This window comes from Nyctereutes procyonoides, unplaced genomic scaffold, assembly GCF_905146905.1.
Source record: "Nyctereutes procyonoides isolate TBG_1078 unplaced genomic scaffold, NYPRO_anot_genome, whole genome shotgun sequence".
NCBI lineage: Eukaryota > Metazoa > Chordata > Mammalia > Carnivora > Canidae > Nyctereutes > Nyctereutes procyonoides.
In genome coordinates, this window is record NW_026575126.1 from 37683099 (window position 1) to 37702891 (window position 19793).

The 19793-nt window shown below is 66.6% G+C and overlaps 1 protein-coding gene across 5 annotated transcripts; it reads left to right on the plus strand.

The window, feature by feature from the left end:
• The first annotated feature begins 1804 nt into the window (after positions 1-1804).
• On the plus strand, positions 1805-14368 carry PIGQ (phosphatidylinositol glycan anchor biosynthesis class Q). 5 transcript variants are annotated; one of them, XM_055339845.1, is made up of 12 exons: positions 1805-1851; positions 4844-4992; positions 5142-5840; positions 7118-7249; positions 7345-7465; positions 9056-9182; positions 9504-9657; positions 9789-9900; positions 10537-10617; positions 11125-11239; positions 12735-12796; positions 13322-14368. In XM_055339845.1, exons 3-12 carry the CDS (start codon positions 5152-5154, stop codon positions 13472-13474), a joined length of 1746 nt encoding a protein of 581 aa, XP_055195820.1. In that variant the 5' UTR covers positions 1805-1851; positions 4844-4992; positions 5142-5151; the 3' UTR covers positions 13475-14368. The 5 variants fall into 5 exon arrangements, with proteins under 5 accessions (XP_055195820.1, XP_055195817.1, XP_055195821.1 ...); XM_055339842.1 differs by lacking the exon at positions 1805-1851 and adding an exon at positions 3001-3132; XM_055339843.1 differs by lacking the exon at positions 1805-1851 and adding an exon at positions 3141-4756.
• The last annotated feature ends 5425 nt before the right edge of the window (positions 14369-19793 follow it).

Consider the following 19793-nt stretch of genomic DNA (forward strand, 5'->3'; position numbering starts at 1 on the left):
GTGGGGGGGGGGGGCAGGGGGCCTAGGAACCCCCCCATGCAACCCCTCAGGGGCTGGAACTTGCAAAGGGCGGAGCCTGGGGCTGCCCCCCAGGAAGGCTCATTTTCTTGCCTGGAGGAAGGAAGGGCTCCCTGGGCAGGTGAGCCTGAGAAAGGCGGCCCATGTGTCACCGGGCCCCCCAGCCCCGCCCCGGACCCCTCACCTCGGGACCTCCCAAGGCCCGAGCCCACGCAGGCCTCACAGCGGGACCCACAGCCAGCTCTGCACGTCCCACGTCCCGTGTGTCCCGGGAACGTTCCCAGGACCGCGCCTGGGAAATGGGGCCTAGCCCCCCGCTGCTTGCTGGGCTTGCAGGCTGGGCCCGCACTCAGGCCCCCTCCCCGCCCCCCCATGCCCAAGGCCTCCTGGTGAAGCCAGCAGCACCGCCGGGTGGGAGCGGGCGGGGGGGGGGGGGCAGGGGGGCGAGGGGGCCAGCGCTCCCCCCAAAGTGCCCATAATTTCTCTTGCAGTCGCATGCCGGGTCGGGCCACAGGACCTCGCCCAGGGGACCTGGGACTGGGATCTGTCGCCACCTGGCCGCGTGTCCCCTGGCCTCCGGGCCCCCAGGGCCCCCCGACCAGCTGGCCCCCCAGGGTCTGCCCTTCGCGCTGGACCCACCCGGAGAACCTGCTGGCCCTTGGTGGCCCCGGCTGCTTGGGCAGATCCCAGTGCCCGTGGGGGCAGGGGGGGGACCCCGGGGCCTGCACTGCTCCCCGGACGGCCTGCTCTTCCTGACGGCGGGGGCTGCGCCCTGCGTCCACGTGCTGGACCTTGAGGGACAACACGTCTGCTGCGTGCCCTGCCGCCTGCCGGGGGCCGGGGCCTTCGTGCCCGAGGACGTGGCCGTGACAGCTGCCAGGCTCGTGGTGGTCAGCGACCTCGTCCACGGGGCTCTCCGCGCGCTTCGGCACACTGCCCGCGCCCCCCAGGGCCGCTGGGTCACTGTGGGCGCCTTCCGAGCCCCACGGGGGCTGGCTGTGGATTCAGCCGGCCGCCTCCTGGTGACAGACTACATGCCCGGGGCCGTACACTGCCTCACGCTGGGCCCTGCCCTGGAGCTGTGCGCCGTGGGCCTGCAGGCTGTGGACAGTGCCTGCTGGGTGGGCCCCAGGCCCAATGGAGGACTGGCCCTGAGCGGGGAGCCTGGGGATGTGTGACTGTTTGGCAGCGCCTGCCAGCCCCTGGGCTCCCTCGGGGCGCTGACCGGGCACGCTTTCGGCACCCCAGCGGGCCTGTGCACTGATGCCTAGGGCAGCGTGATCGTGGCCGACGAGCACCGGCACCAGGTAACGCTGTTTCCTCGGGCCGGAGCGCCCGTCTGCCTTGTGTCCGAGGGCCTGAGGCGGCCCCTGGGGGTGGCCTGCGCCCCTCAGGGCCAGCTCATGGTGGCCGATGCTGGGAACGGCTCCATCAAGCTGTACGAGTACCGGTCCCAGCTGGCCTGAGCCTTGCGTGGGCGGGGCAGCCCGTCGTGGGCATTGTGGGGTGGCGCCAGACCCGGCTGCCTCCTGCGGAGGTGGTCCAGGGGCCCAGCCTCCAAAGCTGACCCAGCCTCATGGCCCCGCGTCCGCTCGGCCCCGGCTCTGCAGGGTCGGGGCAGCAGACCTGAGCTCTGGGGCTGGGTGGCGGGGGGGCTGCTGGGCAGGGGCCCCAGCCCAGCTCCTAATCAGGCCGGACCAGGCAGGGCGGGCGCGGCGGGCAGGCGGGGCGGGCAGGCGGGGCGGGGTGGGGCAGGGGTGCCACCTTCCCTGTCCCCATCTGCAGAGGCCCCCGTGCCCCAAGCCTCTTGCAGCTTCTCTGGGCCTCACTGAGGTAAGGGAACGAAGGCGGACAGCCCCGGGGCACCAGGGGGGGTCCCGCCCCGTCCGCTTCTCCCGTGTGGGGCTCTCCCCCAGGCTGAACCTGTATTTTCTCCTCTGCAAACCAGGAGCAAATGGCTCCAAGCTCACGGTGGGGCGTGCCGGAAGGTTCCAGGCGGCGGTCATGCCAGGAGAGCTTCCCAGGAGGAAGGACTCCTGTTACTGAGAGCAGTGGCCAAACAGGCCCGGGAGGGGGGGACACGAGGGTGGGATGCTGCATGCGGGGTGCAGCCGGTCCCCGAGTCCCAGTGAGGGGCTCCGTGGAGGGGACAGGGCCTGGTGCAGTCTGTCACCGGGACTTTGCCCCTGATGGGGTCCCCGTCACATGCAGTAGCCCTGTGGGCACAGGGCGACGAGGTCTGCGTGAGGACACACGTGCTCAGTAAATGTGACTTGTTGCTACTGGTGTTGGGGATACGCTTGCCCTGTGCGGAGGGGCTGGGGACACCTCTGACGTCCCAGCCCATGGCCCCAGGGGAATCCAGATGTGCCCCTTTGCATAGCCTGGGGTTGGAGGGAGCCAGTCGGGAGCTGGGGAGGTGGCTCCTCCTGGAACCCCACCCAGGGCTGGGGGTCCTTTCATCCTGGGAGGATGGCGGCCCTCAAGCCAGGTCCACTGGGTCCCTCAGGTGACCACATGGGGTGGGGGAGGTTTGGCGACTGTGAGAAGGTGGGGACTGGGGGGTGGGGGTAGGTGACGCTGCAGGTGGACTGGGCTGGGCGAGGCCCGTGGGGGGATGGTGTGGGGACGAGGATTCTGGGTGGGATGGGGACTGGGGGAGGACAAGGACCATGGGGCATGGGGAGGCTGAGGATGGTGGAGGGACAGGGACAGGGGATGACAGGGATGGTGGGGGATGGGGATGGTGGGGGATGGGGCAGGACAAGGACAGTGGGGGGTGGGGGACGAGGGCGGCGGGGGAACAAGGACGGGGGATGGGGATGGAGACAGTGGGAAGGCGGGACGGGGACGGGGACAGGGATGGGGACGCCTCACCGCCAACTCTGGGCACAGGAACGTTCTGGGGCCGGAACGCTCGGGCGGGGTCAGCGGGCAGCCCGGGCGCCTTTGGGGGCCGGACCGTCGCGCAGCAACGCGGGGAGCGGGCGGAAATGGGGCTTGTGTCCCGCGGCGGGGCTGGGGGCGCCGAGTGCCGTCCGCCCGGGCCGCCCGACGCCGTCCGCCAGCCCATCTCGACCCCGCAGCCAAGGGCGCGGCCCCGGGGAGCAGCCGGTGAGCATCCGCGGGGCGCTTCCCCCAGGGCGCAGGCGAGGCGGCGGGCGGGGCCCCGAGTCCGGTCCCCCGTAGGGTGGGGGCTCTGCGGGGTCCCCCAGCCTCCCCCCGGCCTCGTGGGCGCCGGGCCGGTGACTTCAGAACAAACAGAACAGAAAAACCCAAAACAGAATGGTAGCTTCGGGGAGGAAGGGCTGGTTGCCGCACGCGGAGTCGGCGTCACCCCAAGGGCAGCGGCCCCGCCCCCGCGCTCGCCCCGCCCCTCAGGCCCCGCGCTCGCCCCGCCCCGCCCCCGCGCTCGCCCCGCCCCCGCCCTCCCGCCGTCTGATCCGAGCGGGGCCCCGGGCTCCCAGGGCGGGCGACCAGGCGCGGGTGCGCAGGTGGCCCCTGGGTCGCCCCCCGCCCCCAACAGATGAGAGCATCCGCTTCTGCCCTCTGCGCTTCCTCCCCACATAGAAGGGGCGGCTGCTGCTGGGGCTGCTGCTGCTGCTCTTTCTTCTTCTGTTTTTAGGCAAACTTTGTAGATGAAACACAACACGCACAAAGAAAACGCACAAACCGCGCGCGTGCAACTCCCCGAATTCTCCCGGAGTAAAAACACTGTCGCTCCGACAGATGCAGCTTCCCCCAGAGCATCTGTTCACTGTCAGGCCAATTGTTTTTCTTCTCCGACAGTAGCCGCGGGTGGTTTTCCCTACTTCCTGCAGAGGAGTCCCCAGGGGGTGTGATTGGCTGTGGGGGGGCCGCCCCTGTGTCTCCACGAGAGGCCCTGGCGGTGATGCCCGCCCTGTGATGGCCAGCAAGCCTGACCACCAGGCCGGTCTCAGCCTGGCGTTGTCAGGAGGGGCAGGAAGCGCGGCCCTGGGATGGGGGATGTGGCGGGCGCTGGCTGGGCGAGGAGGGCTGTGTGGGCCGCTCAGCGGGGGCCGCAGGGGGTGTGGGTTGCTGGGAGAGGCCTCTGCCTTCCCACCCACCCGGGCTCCCCGCAGGGAAGGAAAGCAGCCCACCAGATCTCGCAGGCCCTGGGTGTTTGTGCCCCGTAAGGCCTCTCCGGAAAGACGTCCTGCTCTCCCAACACATAGGTCCCCCGGGGCCTGTGCTCCTTCCAGGCCTGCGTCCCTCTCCCGGGTGTGGGCTCCAGCTCGGGGGTCTCACCCCACAGTGGCTGCTCTGTGCTTTGTGGGGACCCTCAGCATCTGAGAAAGAGCAAGCTCCAAGGTGAAGCCCTCAGGGCTCCGCGGGGGGGAAGGCAGTGCTTGCCGAGAAGCCTGCATCCCCATCCCCGTGAGCTCAGCCCTGGGTGAGGCTCGGGGTCAAGGTCAAGGTCGAGGCACTTGGGGCCAGTTTTGCCGCCCAGAGGCCCCGGGAGAGGCGCCCCGGGAGAGGCGTGAGGGGCCGGGAGGGCACATGCCCCTCATCCTGAGACCAGGCCGTGGGGAGCTGGCCGTCCTCCAGGTCCCTGTGTTGAGACCGCTGGCTAGCTCAGCTGCAGCAGGAGAAGATAGCCGCCCGCCCCCCCACGGCCCCGAAACGGTGGGTGGGCCCAGCCATGGGCCAGAGGCTCGGCATAGCGGCCATGGCGCCACGAACGCCCCGAGGCTCCTCTGGGGGCTCCCCGGACGAGGTGGGCTTGCTTGGAGCGCGGCCCCTGCGCCAGGGCCCGCAGCCACCAGCAGGAACGCATTTAAATTTTCATCTTTATTCTCTGCAGGTTAGTCAGTAAATCAAGGTTCGTTAGATTCAACGCGAGTGACTTTTATTGTTAGAGTGTACGTTTTCCCGTGTGCTGCGTGAAGGCGACTCTCCTCAGTTTCCTTGAAAACAAAGCCGAAGCCGCTGTGGTCAGCCCTGCACACCCTCGTGAGTGGTGCAGGGGGTCGTGCCCCCACCCTGCGGGGCCTCGCTTGTCACCCAAACCTCCGGGACCACGCCCAAGGCCCGGGCGCCCCCCCAAGGGCCCTGTGGTCTGCGAGCCGGGGCCTGCACTGAGCCTGTGCCCTCTCTTCCAGCGTGCCCGGCATGGTGCTCAAGGCCTTCTTTCCCACGTGCTGCATGTCGGCCGACAGCGGCCTGCTGGTTGGACGGTGGGTCCCGGAGCAGAGCAGCGCTGTGGTCTTGGCCGTGGTGCACTTTCCCTTCATCCCCGTGCAGGTGAAGGAGCTCCTGGCGCAGGTGCATCAGGCCAGCCGGGTGGGGCTGGCCGTGCTGGGCACATGGTGCCACCGCCGCCAGGACGCTGAGGAGGGCCTGGGCCACTTCCTGGAGGGCCTGGGTGCCATCTTCTCCCACGAGCCCTGGCTCCAGCTCTCCCGGGAGAGGGGCGGCAAGCTCTGGAGCTGCAAGGCCACCTGCCGCCAGGGGCCCCCTGGCCCTGCAGCCCCGGACGAGGACCAGGTCATGCTCGTCTTCTACAACCAGCGCAAGGTGCTGCTGTCCCAGCTGCACCCGGCCGCGGCCCTGCCTGACCGCCAGGCGGGTGATGGCACGGCCGGTGCTGAGGGCTTGGCTGTCGTCTTTGACACGGTGGCTCGCAGCGAGGCGCTCTTCCGGAGTGACCGCTTCGACGACAGCCCCGTGCGGCTGAGCCACTGGCAGTCGGAGGGCGTGGAGGCCAGCATCCTCGCAGAGCTAGCGAAGCGGGCCTCGGGGCCCATCTGCGCGCTGCTGGCCTGCCTGCTGTCCCTTGTGTCGGCCGCCAGCACCTGCCGGTAGGTGCCCCTGGGGCCGGGGCGGGAGGAGGTCAGGGCCCTGCGCCCGAGGCCCGCCCCCCAGCGTCTGGGGCCTAGAGGCCCCCGCTGCCCTCTCCCCCGGCAGCTCAGGGCACCTGGCAGTGGTTGCCGCCTGCCGTCATGCTCCCTGGGCAGAGCGGGCTCCCTCGGCAGCCTCAGCGGTTGTGTGGGACCCGCTGGGTGGTGGTTCAGGGTGCGCTTCCCGTGGCTCAGCTTGGACGGCAGGCTGTTGCTGTCCAGGGCCCGGCGCAGGTGAGTTGTTCTCCTGAAGGCATCGGGTCCCACCGACCCCCCTAGCCCTGGGGGCAGCGTCCACTCACTGAAGGACGTGGGGCAGGGTGGTGGTCCCCCGCCGTGGCACTTCTGCACGGTCACCTGGATGCCCCAGGCTGCAGGCCCAGCCGAGGGATTGGGGTGGCACCGGGTCCTGGCTGGGTGACCGGAGGCCTGCGGCTGTCGGGCGGGGCTGGCCACCCTGCTCCCCCAGGGCTGCACGGCGCTGCGGCCAGGTTGGCAGAGAGCCCTGGCAGCCGTGGGGACACGCCTCAGGCCAAGGGCCGCAGGGCGTCTGACGGAAAGATGGGGTTTGGACCCTCACAGTTCCCGGGAATGAATGACAGGGAAGCATGTCACCCAAGGTGCCGCACAGGGAGACATAGTCCTTAGCTTTTATCGCCTCCCCGAGGGCTTGAGGAAGGTCAGCAACTGCTCGTGTGCCGCAAGTCATGCTCAGCCCATCGGGCTGGGCCATGGTCGGAGCGCACCGACAGTCACTGGGCAGGGGAGAAGCCCCCTCGCCTGCGCGGCAGCCCCAGGGACAGTCTGCGCCTGGGGGAGCCTGGGGAGGTGCCTCTCCAGTGCTGAGGGTCCCTGCGTGGCCAGCTGGTGGCTCTGCACTCACCTGCCCTGCAGCTTCCTCTCGGCGCTTGCTTTGCCTTGTGAGAGGTCCGTGTCGCTGGGCAGCCCGGGGGGCCTGGACATCCTTGATGACGTTCACCAGGGCAAGGCGCCGGGTGGCGAGATGCACAAGCCCCTGCTCTGTGTGGACGTTGGGCTCCCCATTAGCAGCCCTGGGTGACCCGGGACCCCGCCGGGCTGCCTGCATGTGCCCCCCTGGGGTGTCCCTGTCCAGCTGAGGTCAGGGCCTCCCGGCCTGAGGTGAGCCTGGGGAGGGTGTCGCCGCCAGCTGGGGGGGCCCTCGCTCCCGGGCAGGCAGCGGAAGCTGGCAGGGCCTGAGCGTCCACCTCTCCCCGCAGGCTGTTCCAACTGTGGCCTCTGTCCTTCATCTGCAGCAAGCTCTCTGTGTGCGAGCAGCTCAGACACCGGCTAGAGCAGCTCACACTCATCTTCAGCACCCAGAAGGCCGAGACCCCCGCCCAGTTCATGAGGTGCAGGGCCTGCCTGGGTCTCCCTCGCGGTGGCACCCCTCTGGTCACCAAGCCCACCCCCACTGACCGCCCCCGCCCGTTGGACCCCCTCGCAGGAAGGCCAACGTGCTGGTCTCCGTGCTTCTCGATGTGACCCTTGGCCTCGCGCTGCTGTCCTGGCTTCATGGGAAGGACTGCATCGGGCAGCTGGCCAAGGCCCTCGTCCCTGTGGCTGACGTGAGTTGGTCGGGGAGCCTGGTGGTCCTGGAGCATCTGTGTCCTGGGGATGGGCGGGGGGACCCTTTCTGGGGGTGGCCGAGCAGCCCTGCCCTTTCCTTCTGTTGGGCAGTAGAGCAGCCATCTGCGCAGTAGGCGCCCCAGAGACCTTCCAAGTGTCCAGGGCCGCGTGCGTGCCATCAGCCCGGGCCTCACGCCTGTGGCGCTCCGGCCCCTCCCGCGCGGCTCCGTGCTCCCCTGCTATGGCCTCCCCCGCTGTCCACGCCTTCCCCAGAGCCAGAGGCCCCACTGGGAGCTGGTCGTCCTGTGTGGGGCAGTCCCTCTGGCCCCTTGGGCTCCCCTAGGCCTCTGCCAGTGGCCTCCTGGCTCCGGCTGGGTGGCCTTCACGTGTGCCTGGGCCTGCGCGTGGATAGGAGCCCCCGGGGCCTCTTGGGAGGCTCCATCGAGAGGAGGGGAAGGGGCGCCTGGCGGTCAGGATGGGGGCTGTGCCGTGGCACCTCACTCACCCACACTCTGGTTTTGGCCAGCTCCCTCTTCGACATCCCCGCTGCAGAACTGCACAGGAATATAAATATTTAATTGAAAAATGAAAGCCTCTTCCTGCCGCCCAGCTCTTATCCTTTAAATATTAGATAAGCTCTATTTATAAAGAATGTTGTGTTCTTTTTCTCACTGCCCCGGATTGGCCGAGGCTTCCCAGGCCCGCACGGTAGGCAGTAGGGGGAGCGACAGCCTCTGATCGTGAGGCAGGGCTGCCTCAGCCGTGGCCTCCGCACTGCTGACGCAGCGGAGGGTCCCGGGGCCATGCTCAGGGCGTGGACACAGGCTTTCCTCCCTGGGCAGCCAGGACGCCGCTCAGCTTCCCTGCTTGCTGGTGAGAGTCCTGGTGCCATCACTGGGCCTCACCGGACATTCCTTTTTTTTTTTTTTTTTTTTTTTTTTTTTAAAGGTTTTTTTTTTTTTTTTCAATTTTTATTTATTTATGATAGTCACAGAGAGAGAGAGAGAGAGAGGCAGAGACACAGGCAGAGGGAGAAGCAGGCTCCATGCACCGGGAGCCTGATGTGGGATTCGATCCCGGGTCTCCAGGATCGCGCCCTGGGCCAAAGGCAGGCGCCAAACCGCTGCGCCACCCAGGGATCCCCTCACCGGACATTCCTGACCTCTAGGGAACCCGTGGCCTTCCCACCGGCCCCCCAGGCCCCTGCTGGGTTGGACACCCTCAGGGTCACCTGAGGTCACCTGCGCAGACACAGGCCTCTGGGGTACCCTGGCACGTGGAGGGCGGGATCCTCAGCAGAGGGGGCTGGGTAGGCCCATCAGCTCCCCCGAGGTTCCTGGCTGGCTGGGGTCTGCCCTACATGTGGGCATATGGGGCCAGAGGAGTGAAGTGGAGGCCGGCTGGTGCCCATCAGGGCCCCTGCAGCCCAAGGGCCAGACTGTCAGCCTTGCAGGCCGTGAAGAAGGGCTCCTTGGCCAGACACACAGGGAACCTTGTGTGCCCCTCGCGCTAGGAGCCACCTGGAGGGGGCACCCAGACTGCCCTTTCCCCGCCCAGTGGGTTGGACCCCTGCCCCTGTGTGTCTACAGCATGTGGCCGAGGAGCTCCAGCATCTGCTGCAGTGGCTGATGGGTGCTCCCGCTGGGCTGAAGATGAACCGGGCGCTGGACCAGGTGCTGGGCCGCTTCTTCTTGTACCACCTGCACCTGTGGATCAGTGAGTGCCCGCTGCACCGGCCCCACTGAGCCCCACGAGTCCTGGAGCCTGTGCCCCCGGGTCACGGAGCCCTGGCTGAGCCGGGAAGCTGAGGCCAGGCCGGGCCCCGTCCCCTTGGTGCCTGCTTTCTGCCCCCTTGGCGCCCCATGCACGTGCATGTGTAGCCCTGCTCTGCTGGGCCGGATGCTCGGCCAGGCGACGGCCAGCAGTGAATTCTGTTGCTCGCAGTTTCCAGAAGCCTCAGGAGCCCCTTCAGTGAGGAATTGGGGAGGGCCAGGACCTCCCTGGGGCCCCCCTCAGGGCGAACCCCCTTCCCTACAGGCTACATCCACCTCATGTCCCCCTTCATCGAGCGCATCCTGTGGCATGTGGGCCTCTCAGCCTGCCTGGGCCTCACGGTCGCCCTGTCCATCCTGTCTGACATCATTGCTCTTCTCACCTTCCACATCTACTGCTTCTACGTCTACGGTGCCAGGTGGGTATGCACCCCCATCCTTGCCGGCTGGCTCCGGGCCGCCTTCCAATCCCTGGGTGCGTGGACACTCCTAGGGCCTGGTGGCCGCCAGGGTGGCACAGCAGCCTGGCCATGGTGCCCATGCCCTGCAGGCTGTACTGCCTGAAGATCTGTGGCCTGTCCTCACTGTGGCGTCTGTTCCGGGGAAAGAAGTGGAACGTTCTGCGCCAGCGGGTGGACTCCTGCTCCTATGACCTGGACCAGGTACTGGGCAGGACTGCAGGGAAGGGGGCACCCCAGCCCCGGGGGCCAGTGGGACCCACAGGTGATCGCCTCCGAGCTCCCATCCACGTGGTCCCTCTATGTGAGCCTGGTCTGTGTGGCTGCCCAGCACCGTGACGGGGTGGCCACACTCCTGTGTAGCTCACCTGCCAGCAGGTCAGCATGGTCCCCGGGGACCGTGGGGAGGCGGCAAGGGGCACGTGGAGCCCTCAGACTGTGCGGGACGGTGCCCCAGGAGGGAGGTGGACCCTCTCCCAGAGCTCCTGGACGGCAGGGCATGCAGGCGACCTGCGCGCAGGACCTGGCTCTGGCTTTCCTCGCAGCGCGCTCAGATCCGTGTGTAGCCTGCAGGGCAGCTTCTCCCGCCTGAGTTCACAGCCCTCCCGTATGTGCCCTGCTGTATGTGCCCACTCGGTGCAGCGGCTTCTCTGTCCCCACGTGTCAGTGTGGCTCCCAGAGCTGTCTCGGGAAGCTACCCAGGCCCTGTTGGTGGCACCCATCTGTGCTCGGTGACAGGGAGGGATGGGTGGGGATGGGCAGCGGAGGTGTGTCCCATGCCGCGGGGCTGTCCCCGGCGTGGGGCTCTTGCTGATGCTCCGGTGTCCTTTGTCCCTGTAGCTGTTCATCGGGACTTTGCTCTTCACCATCCTGGTCTTCCTACTGCCCACCACCGCCCTGTACTACCTGGTGTTCACCCTGGTGAGCTGAGAGCACACGGCCCGGGGGCGCTGACTGAGTGTGGCACAGGGCTACCTGGCCAACAGGCCTGGCCCGCAGTGCTTGGCGTGATCACTACCTGCAGCCAGGCAGCCCTGGGCAGCCCATCTGCCCCTACCCCGTGGAGGGTGTGGCTACCCCGACTCTGGGTGCCATGTGCTGGGCCCTGCAGCAGGCAGGGCTAGGGTCCTGGCCTGGGGGATGCCCCTCAATGCTCTGGGCATGCAGCTGGGTGCACAGAGGATGGCCCTGGGGGACTGGCACCCTGCTGGGCCCGGCTGGGGAGCCAGCAGCCTGTTTCCCTGCCCCCTGCCTCCCCACAGCCGGGCCTCGGGGTCAGGGTGGCAGCTGTGTCCCCCTTAGGATGGGATCCACGTCCTCCCCAGGGGGTGGGGTCTGGAGGGGTCTGGAGCCCCCGCTCACTCCCCATCGTGGCCCGGGACCCTGTGGGCCGTGCGGGGTGACTCTGAGCACCGTGTGTCACTGCAGCTCCGGCTCCTGGTGGTCACCGTGCAGGGCCTGATCCATCTGCTCATGGACCTTGTCAACTCCCTGCCGCTGTACTCGCTCGGCCTCCGGCTGTGCCGGCCCTACAGGCTCGCGGGTAGGTGTGTGCTGCAGAGGATCCAGCTGCCCTGGGGCCCCTCTTGCCTGGGAGCTGTGGCGTGCAGGGCACTGGGTGGCGGGAGGGCAGGGACCCCTGGGTGTCCACGGCGCCAGCTGCCTGCAGTGAGCTGGGGGGAGAGGGCGCCCCGGCCCTCAGGTGCAGAGGCTGCACGTAGCCCTACGTCTTTCCCACCCTCTTCGGCACAAGGGTGGACATTTGCCCCGAGGCCTGTGTGCAGTAGGGCAGGGGGTGCTGGCCGTGGCTCGGAGAAGTGGCCCCGTGTGCTTGTGTGGAACTGTGGTGCCCGCAGTGCCCCTCAGCCCTGGAGGGGACAGGCCAGCGACAAAGATGCTGTGCTGCCCCGGTCTGGGTGGCAGGAGCTGCTCCCGGCCCCTCCCCACAGCCCCCTGACTGCCGGGACAGACCCCAGCATCCTGGCTGCCCCCGCAGTCCCTGTCTGCAACTGGTCCGGCCACTGGGTTGGCCAGGCGCCCCTGGGAGCAGCCATCCCTGCGGCAGGCCTGGGTGAACTGCTGCTCACGGCCCTGTGGGTAGTCCTGTCCCCACCCAGGGCTTGTGAGCACGTGGGGAACGCGGGGCACTCTGGGTATAGCCCCCCCAGTGGGCGGCAGGCCCCTCCTCCAGGGCCTTGAAAGCCAGAGGGAACCTGCGTGTCCCTGGGTTTTGCTCCTCATCTGCCTACTGGATGCCCTCGCTCCTGAAGGCCCCACGCCAGGGGCCCCCGCCTCTGTCCACTCGTCCAAATGCCGGGGCCGGGCCGGTGAGGAGCCCGGGGCCCAGCGTCTCCCTGTCTCCCCGCCCCCCGCAGCATCCCCCCACATCTCCCCCTCCCCAGCCCACTACATCCCCCCTGCGGCATCTCCCCCTCCTCAGCCCACCGCTTCCCCCCCACAGCATCTCCCCCTTCCCAGCCTACAGCTCACAGAGCAGAGCTGTGTTAACTTCATAGTAAAGTCCACAGATGCTGCGTTTTCTTTCTTTTTCACTGACTTTGCCTTGAGGCCTCTTCATCAATTGATAATTAGCTCCCGCTTCTCTTTTCAAGAACTTTCTGCCTTGGAAATTCCCAGGCTTGGGAGCCCAAACTATAGGTCAGGGGTGTGGTGGGTTCCCAAGTTGGCCACGCACGCAGCATTTGGAAGACATTTAATTGCCAGCAGGGCAGTCACACCCCACCCTGTGCACCCCGTGGGAAAACCCACGTCCCGTGTGGGAAGCAGCACAGCCTGCGCCCCCGATGCCCAGCTGACTTCCCTGCCTCCTGGACCTGCAGCTCCTTCAGTGAAGCTGTGCAGAGGCTTTGATGCAGGCCAGGCAGCCAGCACAGAGGCAGACGGATGGGGGGCAGGGGGCAGTGAGCCTTCGAGTGCCGCTCACAGAGGAGGGGGCCCGCCTCGGCTGGTGCGGGATGGGGCCCTTGCAGGCCGTCTGCGGCCCCGGGTGCCTCACAGGCACCTCCCTCTGCTTGCAGCTGGTGTGAAGTTCCAGGTCCTGGAGCACGAGGCCGACGGGCCCCTCCGCCTCTTGATGCAGGTGAGGCATCGTGCACCTGTCACCCCGCTGCCCGCGGGCAGACCCTCACCTGCCCACCCCGGGCTCCTGGCCCTCCCCGGACACGCAGGCCTTCCCTCTTGGGCTCTTCTCTCTGAAGCTGTCCCTCTGGGTGCCTTGCCGGGCAACTCGCTGAGTGCTGGTGGGGTCGACCCGAGGGCGGTGTCTCTGGGACAGGCCGGCCGCTGAGGCCGGGGGGCCCGTGCGGTTTCCTCAGGGGTGCAGTACATTTCCAGGCCCGTGTTCTGGGAGGTCCGTCCTGCAGCACATCGGGCTCCGCGCCCCACAGCCTGGCCCGGCTTACTTCCCTGCCGCCCGCCTGGAGGAGAGTGTGCTGACCTCCACCTGAGGGCTCCCTCCTGGGCTGCTCACCTGCCCCTGGGTGCCCCTGGGGGGACAGAGCTGGAGCTGCCCACAGCTGGCAGCGGGGGGCCGCCAGGACCGGGGGGCCTGAGCCCCAGGGATTGCAGGCCATGTCCCGGCTGACGGCTGCCCTCGTGCTTGCAGATCAACCCCCTGCCCTACGGCCGCGTGGTGCACACCTACCGCCTACCCAGCTGTGGCTGCCACCCCAGGCACTCCTGGGGCTCTCTGTGCCGCAAGCTGTTCTTCGGAGAGCTCATCTACCCCTGGAGGCAGAGAGGGGACAAGCAGGACTGAGGGACCCCAGCCTGGCCGGCTTCACCCCACTGCCCAGTCAGCCCCTGCCCTGCTGGCCACCGACCACCGAGCAGGGGCAGGACGGGCTCCTGAGGCTCGCCCCCTCTGCCCCCGCTCATCGTGGCCTCCGCCTGTCGCCCGGCTCTGGGGTGCAGAGGCGCTGAACGGGAGGCTGGGGCGGCCAGGCCGCCGCCAGCAGGGTGTGCTTGGGGACCTGCTGGGACCTGCTGTGGCTGCCCTGGAGCCCGGCCGCAGAGCACCCCTCCCGTCACACCCATCACACCTGTCACACCCGTCATACCTGTCACACCTGTCACACCGGACTGCCCGGGTCAGCGGCGGGGCCTCCCTGTCACGGCTGGGGGACCCTCCTGGGACGCACTCAGCGGCTCTGGAGGCCGACCCCCACGTCTCCTTGTTTGGGAGTTACACTCTGTGTCCCTGTCCCAACCCCGCAGCCCCAGCCGAGCAGGGCCCTCAGCCGGGGTCACACGGGGTTGGCTTCGTGCCGCCACAGAGATCACTGTCCTGGGCCCTTGGGACCCCGTGGGATCCCGGCTGCCCGGGCTGCCTGCAACTGGCTGGCTGCCACTGAGCATCCGCACCCCTGCGGGGACCGGTCCCCCGGCCTGTCTTTGTCCCTCACGGGCTTCCCTGAGGCAGAAGCTGGCATGGAATCTGACTGGGGGCAAACCCAGCGTCCTGGGGGGAGTCCCGCCTGCTGCTGGAGGCCCACGTGTCCTGTCACATTGGAGTCAGAAGCGCCTGCGCGGTGGCCTGCACTCCTTGGCCGCGGTGGGCAGCCCCGGGGCAGCTCACAGCCCTGTCTCGGGGACAGCTCCTCGCTCTGCCTTTTTCTGCTGTGACAATAAAACCTCCCACCTGTTTGGAGTGCGCCCCTGTCTTCCCGTCGTCGCCACGTGGACAGCGGGTCTCAGGAGACCCCTACCCTCATCCTGACCTTGGGAGGGGATGGGGTGAGGTTCCCCTTCTCCTGGGCTGGCCTGGCAGCCGGCCCCACTGTTTGTTGTAAGGTGTCTGTGACACCTGTTTCATGTTTGACACCGAGCTGAGGGGCACGGGTGCCCTGTCCTCTGAAGCAGGCCTCCCTGTGGGTCTGGCCCCTTGAGGGTGTCCTGGCATGGGTGCCCGTATCCAGGGCCACGTGCTCCCTGGTTTGGGTCTCCCCCTGGTGTGGGGGACAGGGCTGAGGGCCTGGATCTGATGAATTCACCCGGAACCTGTGGACTCCACGCAGGGCAGCGGTCCTGCCCGATTGCTGACCCAGCCTGCAGCCTCTGGGGACCCCCGTGGCCCCTCTGTGCCTGGCATCCAGGCCTTGTGGGGCAGGGCTGGAATCCAGGGGGGCCAGCCAGTGCCTCCCCGCCTGCACCTCCACTCAAGGGTCAGCAGAGCTGGATGGGGAGCTGCGAGGTCAGTGGGAAGCAGGGCAGGAGCCCAGCCGAGGACCAGAGCCCCCAAGTGAGCCCATGGCTGCCCGAGGCCCCCAGAGCCCGATGAGGGTGGCCTCCCCAACTCCTGAGGCCGGCGCCAGCACACCCACCGGCCTTCGTAGGTGGGCCGCTCGTGCCCAGCCCAGGTCTCCCTCTGCCTCTCCTTCCGCCCCGGGCAGAACCGAAACAAGTGGCCGTGTCCCGTCCAGCTGGTGTAGCCATGTCCCGCTCAGGTTCTCAGGGCTGTGGGAAGAGGGTGACTCACGCACACGACAAGACGGGCACTCAGAGAGGGCCGGTGACCAGGCCAAGGCCACCCAGCAGGCGGGTCAGCCCCAGGCACACCCCAGGCGCACCCCAGCCCCCGCCTGCACTCGGAAGCTTCCTGCTTTCCCTTGTCTCAGACGTAGAAGCTGCGCATGGACCATTCAGCGCCCTGACCCACATTCCCTGTTTTTCACATTTCGCCACATTTGCTTTTTCACATTTGTGCTCTATTTTTTATCTGAATCGTTTGATCATCAGTTGCCCCCAGTTCTACCCCAACATGTTCAGTGTGTGTCCCTCAAGGCCAGAGAAGTGACTGAGCAGCCCTGGGCTCGGCAAGGGGAACTGGGCTGGCATGGGTGGGCCCCTTGCCGGGTGCCTGTGACCCGTGCTGGCCACTGCCTGCCGCCCGCCCCCCTGCCCGCCTGCCTTCCATGACATGGACGTGGAAGTCATGGCCACGCGGTAGGATGTCCCTCTGTGGGGCTCATTGGATGATCTCACCAGGAGATTCTGCTCGGGTCTTGGCATAATGAGGACGTAAATGCCACCGTGTCCTTCCTGGGGTGTCACCTTGGGAGACACACGGTGAAGTCCCATTGGCTCACCATGTTCTCTGCAAGGCCACTAAACCTTCAGTGAGTAACTCACGCGGAGGCGCTTGGCCCTCCGTGTGAGTCCTGCCCCTCCCCACCTTCGGGCCCACCGTCCTTGCAGGATGCACGGAGAGGTTTGGGGTCTCTGCGCCGTGGGGCCTCTCCGTGGTCCACTCGTGAGCTGAGGAGTTCCAGAGTATCTGAAGTATCTGAAGCTTTCGTGGGTGCTCCCAGAGAGCCGGGGCACAGAGCTTTGGGGGCCCAGGCCTGCTTGTCTCCTGGGACAGCAGGGCTTGGGGTCCAGCAGAGAGGGCGGTGCACATCCTGGACATCCCAGACCACTCCCTTGTTCCCCACTTCCTGCCTGGCCGGGGGCTGGGTCTGCAGGTCTGCCCCCCACGCTTGCCCAGAGCCCGCAGGTGGGGCAGCTGCAGGGGGCACGGGCACGTGGTTCTTTACTTTCCTGCGTCTCCTGGACAGGGGGTACCCGGGTTGCCGCTGACCACCTGACATGGGGCACCTCATCAGGGCTGACCCAGGGCTTATAGGGGAGGGCTGTTCTGGGCTGCTTCAACCATAGCCTGAGACCCCGTCCTCGGTCCCCAGGACGACTTTGCAGAAGGGCTCGCGTCTGTGGGAGGCCAGCCCCTCCACACATGAGGCCTCCTGGAGACCAGGGGGTGGCATCCTCCAGCCATCCCTCCCGGGGCTGGGCCCTGCTGCCCCACAGCTCGTGGCCTCCTGGGGGCCTTTTTGGCCTGAGTCAGGGGGCAAGAGGCCAGAGGGGAGCCCTGCAGGAACCCAGCCGCTGAGAGGCTGCGGCTGCCCCAGGGTCACAGCCCGGCACTGGGTCCCAGCCTACAGAGCTGCGTCGGGCAAGGCGGTCAGAAAATGTGCGTGCGGAGCCCGATTCCTCAGTGTCCTGGGCCGTGGGAGAGCAGGCAGCGGGGCTGGGCCCACGGGAGTCCTGGCAGCAGAGTCCTGACTTACGTTCTCTGGAAAGGCGGCGACAGTTGTTTCCCACCCGTCACCCCTAGCAGACCGCCTCGGGACCAAGAGGGAAACGATCGACCGCCCGGTGCCGGGGCGTTGGTGGCCCCAGGACAGGGGCAGTGACCCCGCAGCCCCCCTGCCTCCCGCCCTGCCGGCTGCCCTGTGCTGCGCCGGGCAGCACTCTGTCCCCGGCCCCTGCGTCCCAGGCAGCCCCTGCCCACTGCTGGGCCCGGCGCACCCCGTGCCCTCCCCGCGAGGGTTGCAGGTCGTGTTCACCGTCAGCCAAGCCGGGGAAGCGGCCAACCCCGGGAGGAGGACGTGGCCCAAGCCTGCAGATCCCTGGCCCCCCACGCTTCCTGGTGGACCGGGGCCGAGGGCCTCTCTCTGAAGGCAGGGAGGGCAGGCAGGTGCCGCGGGCCCCAAACACCTGCAGTGTGCATGCGCACCCTTCCCAGCGAAGGCTGCCTGCGGTGGGGGGGGCGGGGGGCAGGGGGTGCCCCGGAGGGCCACTCAGGCTGGGGCCGCCTTCGGAAGCCCACCCACTCCTGCAGGCGTGGCCCAGGTCCACTGACTCCTTCCCTTGGAAGAAAGTTCTTGCAAGCTGGTCCTTGCCTGCCGGCAGACGTGCCGCTCTCGGGGCAACGGCCCTGCACCCGCCTGCACCCGCCTGCACCCCCTGCGCAGAGCTGCCAGTCAGGGCATGAACTCTGGCGTCGCCCGCATGTGGCCCTCCGCACGCTTGGGTGAAGGCCTGCGCTCGGCTCCGCTTTCACAACCAATTCTTCTGCTTTATTTATTAATAGCTTTATTGAGGCATATTGGACATATTATAAAGTTCATCTGTTTCATGTGCACGATTCAGTGACTTTGTTTTATGGTGATGAAAGGGTGCTCCTATTACAGCATGAGGAGAGGAACCCGAGGGCAGAAAGCACTGCCGAATCAATGATTTTTAGTGACTTTACCAAGTAGTACAACCATCACCCCAAAAAGAAACCGCTACTCTGTAGACAGTCACCACCTCTTTCCCTGGAGTCCTGGAAATCATGAATCTGTTTTATTTCTGGATTTGCCCATTCTGAGGATTTCGTAGAAGTGGAATGTAGCACATATCACTACTTTATTCCTTTTTATAGATGAATATACCCATTGTGTGGCGAGGCTACGTTTTTTATTTTTATTTTTTAAAATTACTTATTTATACATGACAGACACACAGAGAGAGAGGGGCAGAGACACAGGCAGAGGGATAAGCAGGCTCCATGCAGGGAGCCCAACGTGGGACTCGATCCCGGGAACCCAGGATCACACCCTGAGCTGAAGGCGGCAGTAAACCGCTGGGCTACCCGGGATGCCCGTGAGGCTATGTTTTGTTCATCCATTGATCTGTTGATAGAGATCTGGGTTGTTTCCACCTTTTGGCTGCTGTGAAGATTCCCTACAAGTTTCTGTGTGGAGGTAAATTTTCATTTCTCTAGAAGCTGAACTACTGCTTTTTGTTTTTTAAAGCTTTTATTATTTATTTGAGAGAGAGAGACAGAGCTTGAGCAGCAGAGGGAGAGGGAGAAGCAGGCTCCCCACTGAGCAGGGAGCCTGATGCAGGACTCTATTCCAGGACCCTGAGGTCATGACCTGAGCTGAAAGCAAACGCTTCACCGATGGAGCCCCCCAGGTGCCCCTGAACTACTGCTTTGTATGGTATTTTATTTTATTTATTTTTTTAAGATTTTATTTATTTATTCATGAGAGACACACAGATAGAGAGGCAAAGACACAGGCAGAGGGAGAAGCAGGCTCCATGCAGGGAGCCCGATGCGGGACTCGATCCTGGGACTCCAGGATCACACCCTGGGCTGCAGGCGGCACTAAACCACTGAGCCCCCAGTCTGCCCCCTCTATGGTATTTTATAGTTAATTTTCTGAGTCACTCATTATTAGGCGTCATATGTAAATACGTTCCATTAAAACAAACGTCATCACTCTGGGTCCCTGATGGAGCGATGCTGTCCCCCGGAGGGCATAGTCCCAGGCCTCTTCCTGGGCACACAGAGCTTCTCTAGGCGTAAAGCCTCGGATCAAAGGAGTCGGTAATTTTTTAAAGGCATAAATGTTCAAATGATCCTGGCGATGCTCTGCTGTCACTGGAGTTCTTCACTGTTGGTGCAGGCTCTCGGTAGCTCCTCGCTCCCCTGGAGCACCCCCACCCCGACCGGCTCCCCCCTTCCAGGTCCCCCTCAGCCCTCACTGAGCACCCCCCCAGCTCCCCCCCACCCCTGCCCCTCCAGGTCCCCCTCATCCCCCCAGCATCCCCCACCTGGCTCCCCCCACCCCTGACTCTCCAGGTCCCCCTCACCCCCTCCAGCACCCCCCACCCGGCTCCCCCCACCCCTGCAGGTCCCCCTCACCCCCCCACCTGGCTCCCCCCACCCCTGCCCCACCAGGTCCCCCTCATACCCCCACTTGGCTCCCCCCACCCCTGCCCCTCCAGGTCCCCCTCACCCCCTCAGCAGCCCCCCCCCCCCGCTCTCCCCACCCCTGCCACTCCAGGTCCCCCTCACCCCCCCCAGCAACCCCCCCCCCGGTTCTCCCCACCCCTCTCCTCCAGGTCCCCCTCCCTACACCCCCCCTCCCCGTCCCCCCCCCACCGGCTGCCCCCACGTCCGGGCCCACAAGCCGAGGGGTGGGGAGGGTATTATTCTACTTTATTTTCCATTTTGCAGAGGAGCTGCGTCGTCACGCGTGTTCGCGGGGTCCTCACGCTTCTCTGCCCGTTAAGTAAAGCAGCGGGTGCAGCCTGTAAACAACCGCCGAGGCGCTTCCTCCCGGACCCCCGCCCCGCCTGACCCGCCCTGACCTGGGGGGGGCTCCCGCCGCGAACCCAGGGCCCGGGCAGCCATCTGCCCGGGGTCGGAAGGCAGGCGCCGCCGAGCCTCCAGCACCGTGGGCCGCGACCTGGGCCGCCCCCGCCCCAGTCTTCGCCCTCTGGGCCGCTCCGGCCCCCCTCCCCCC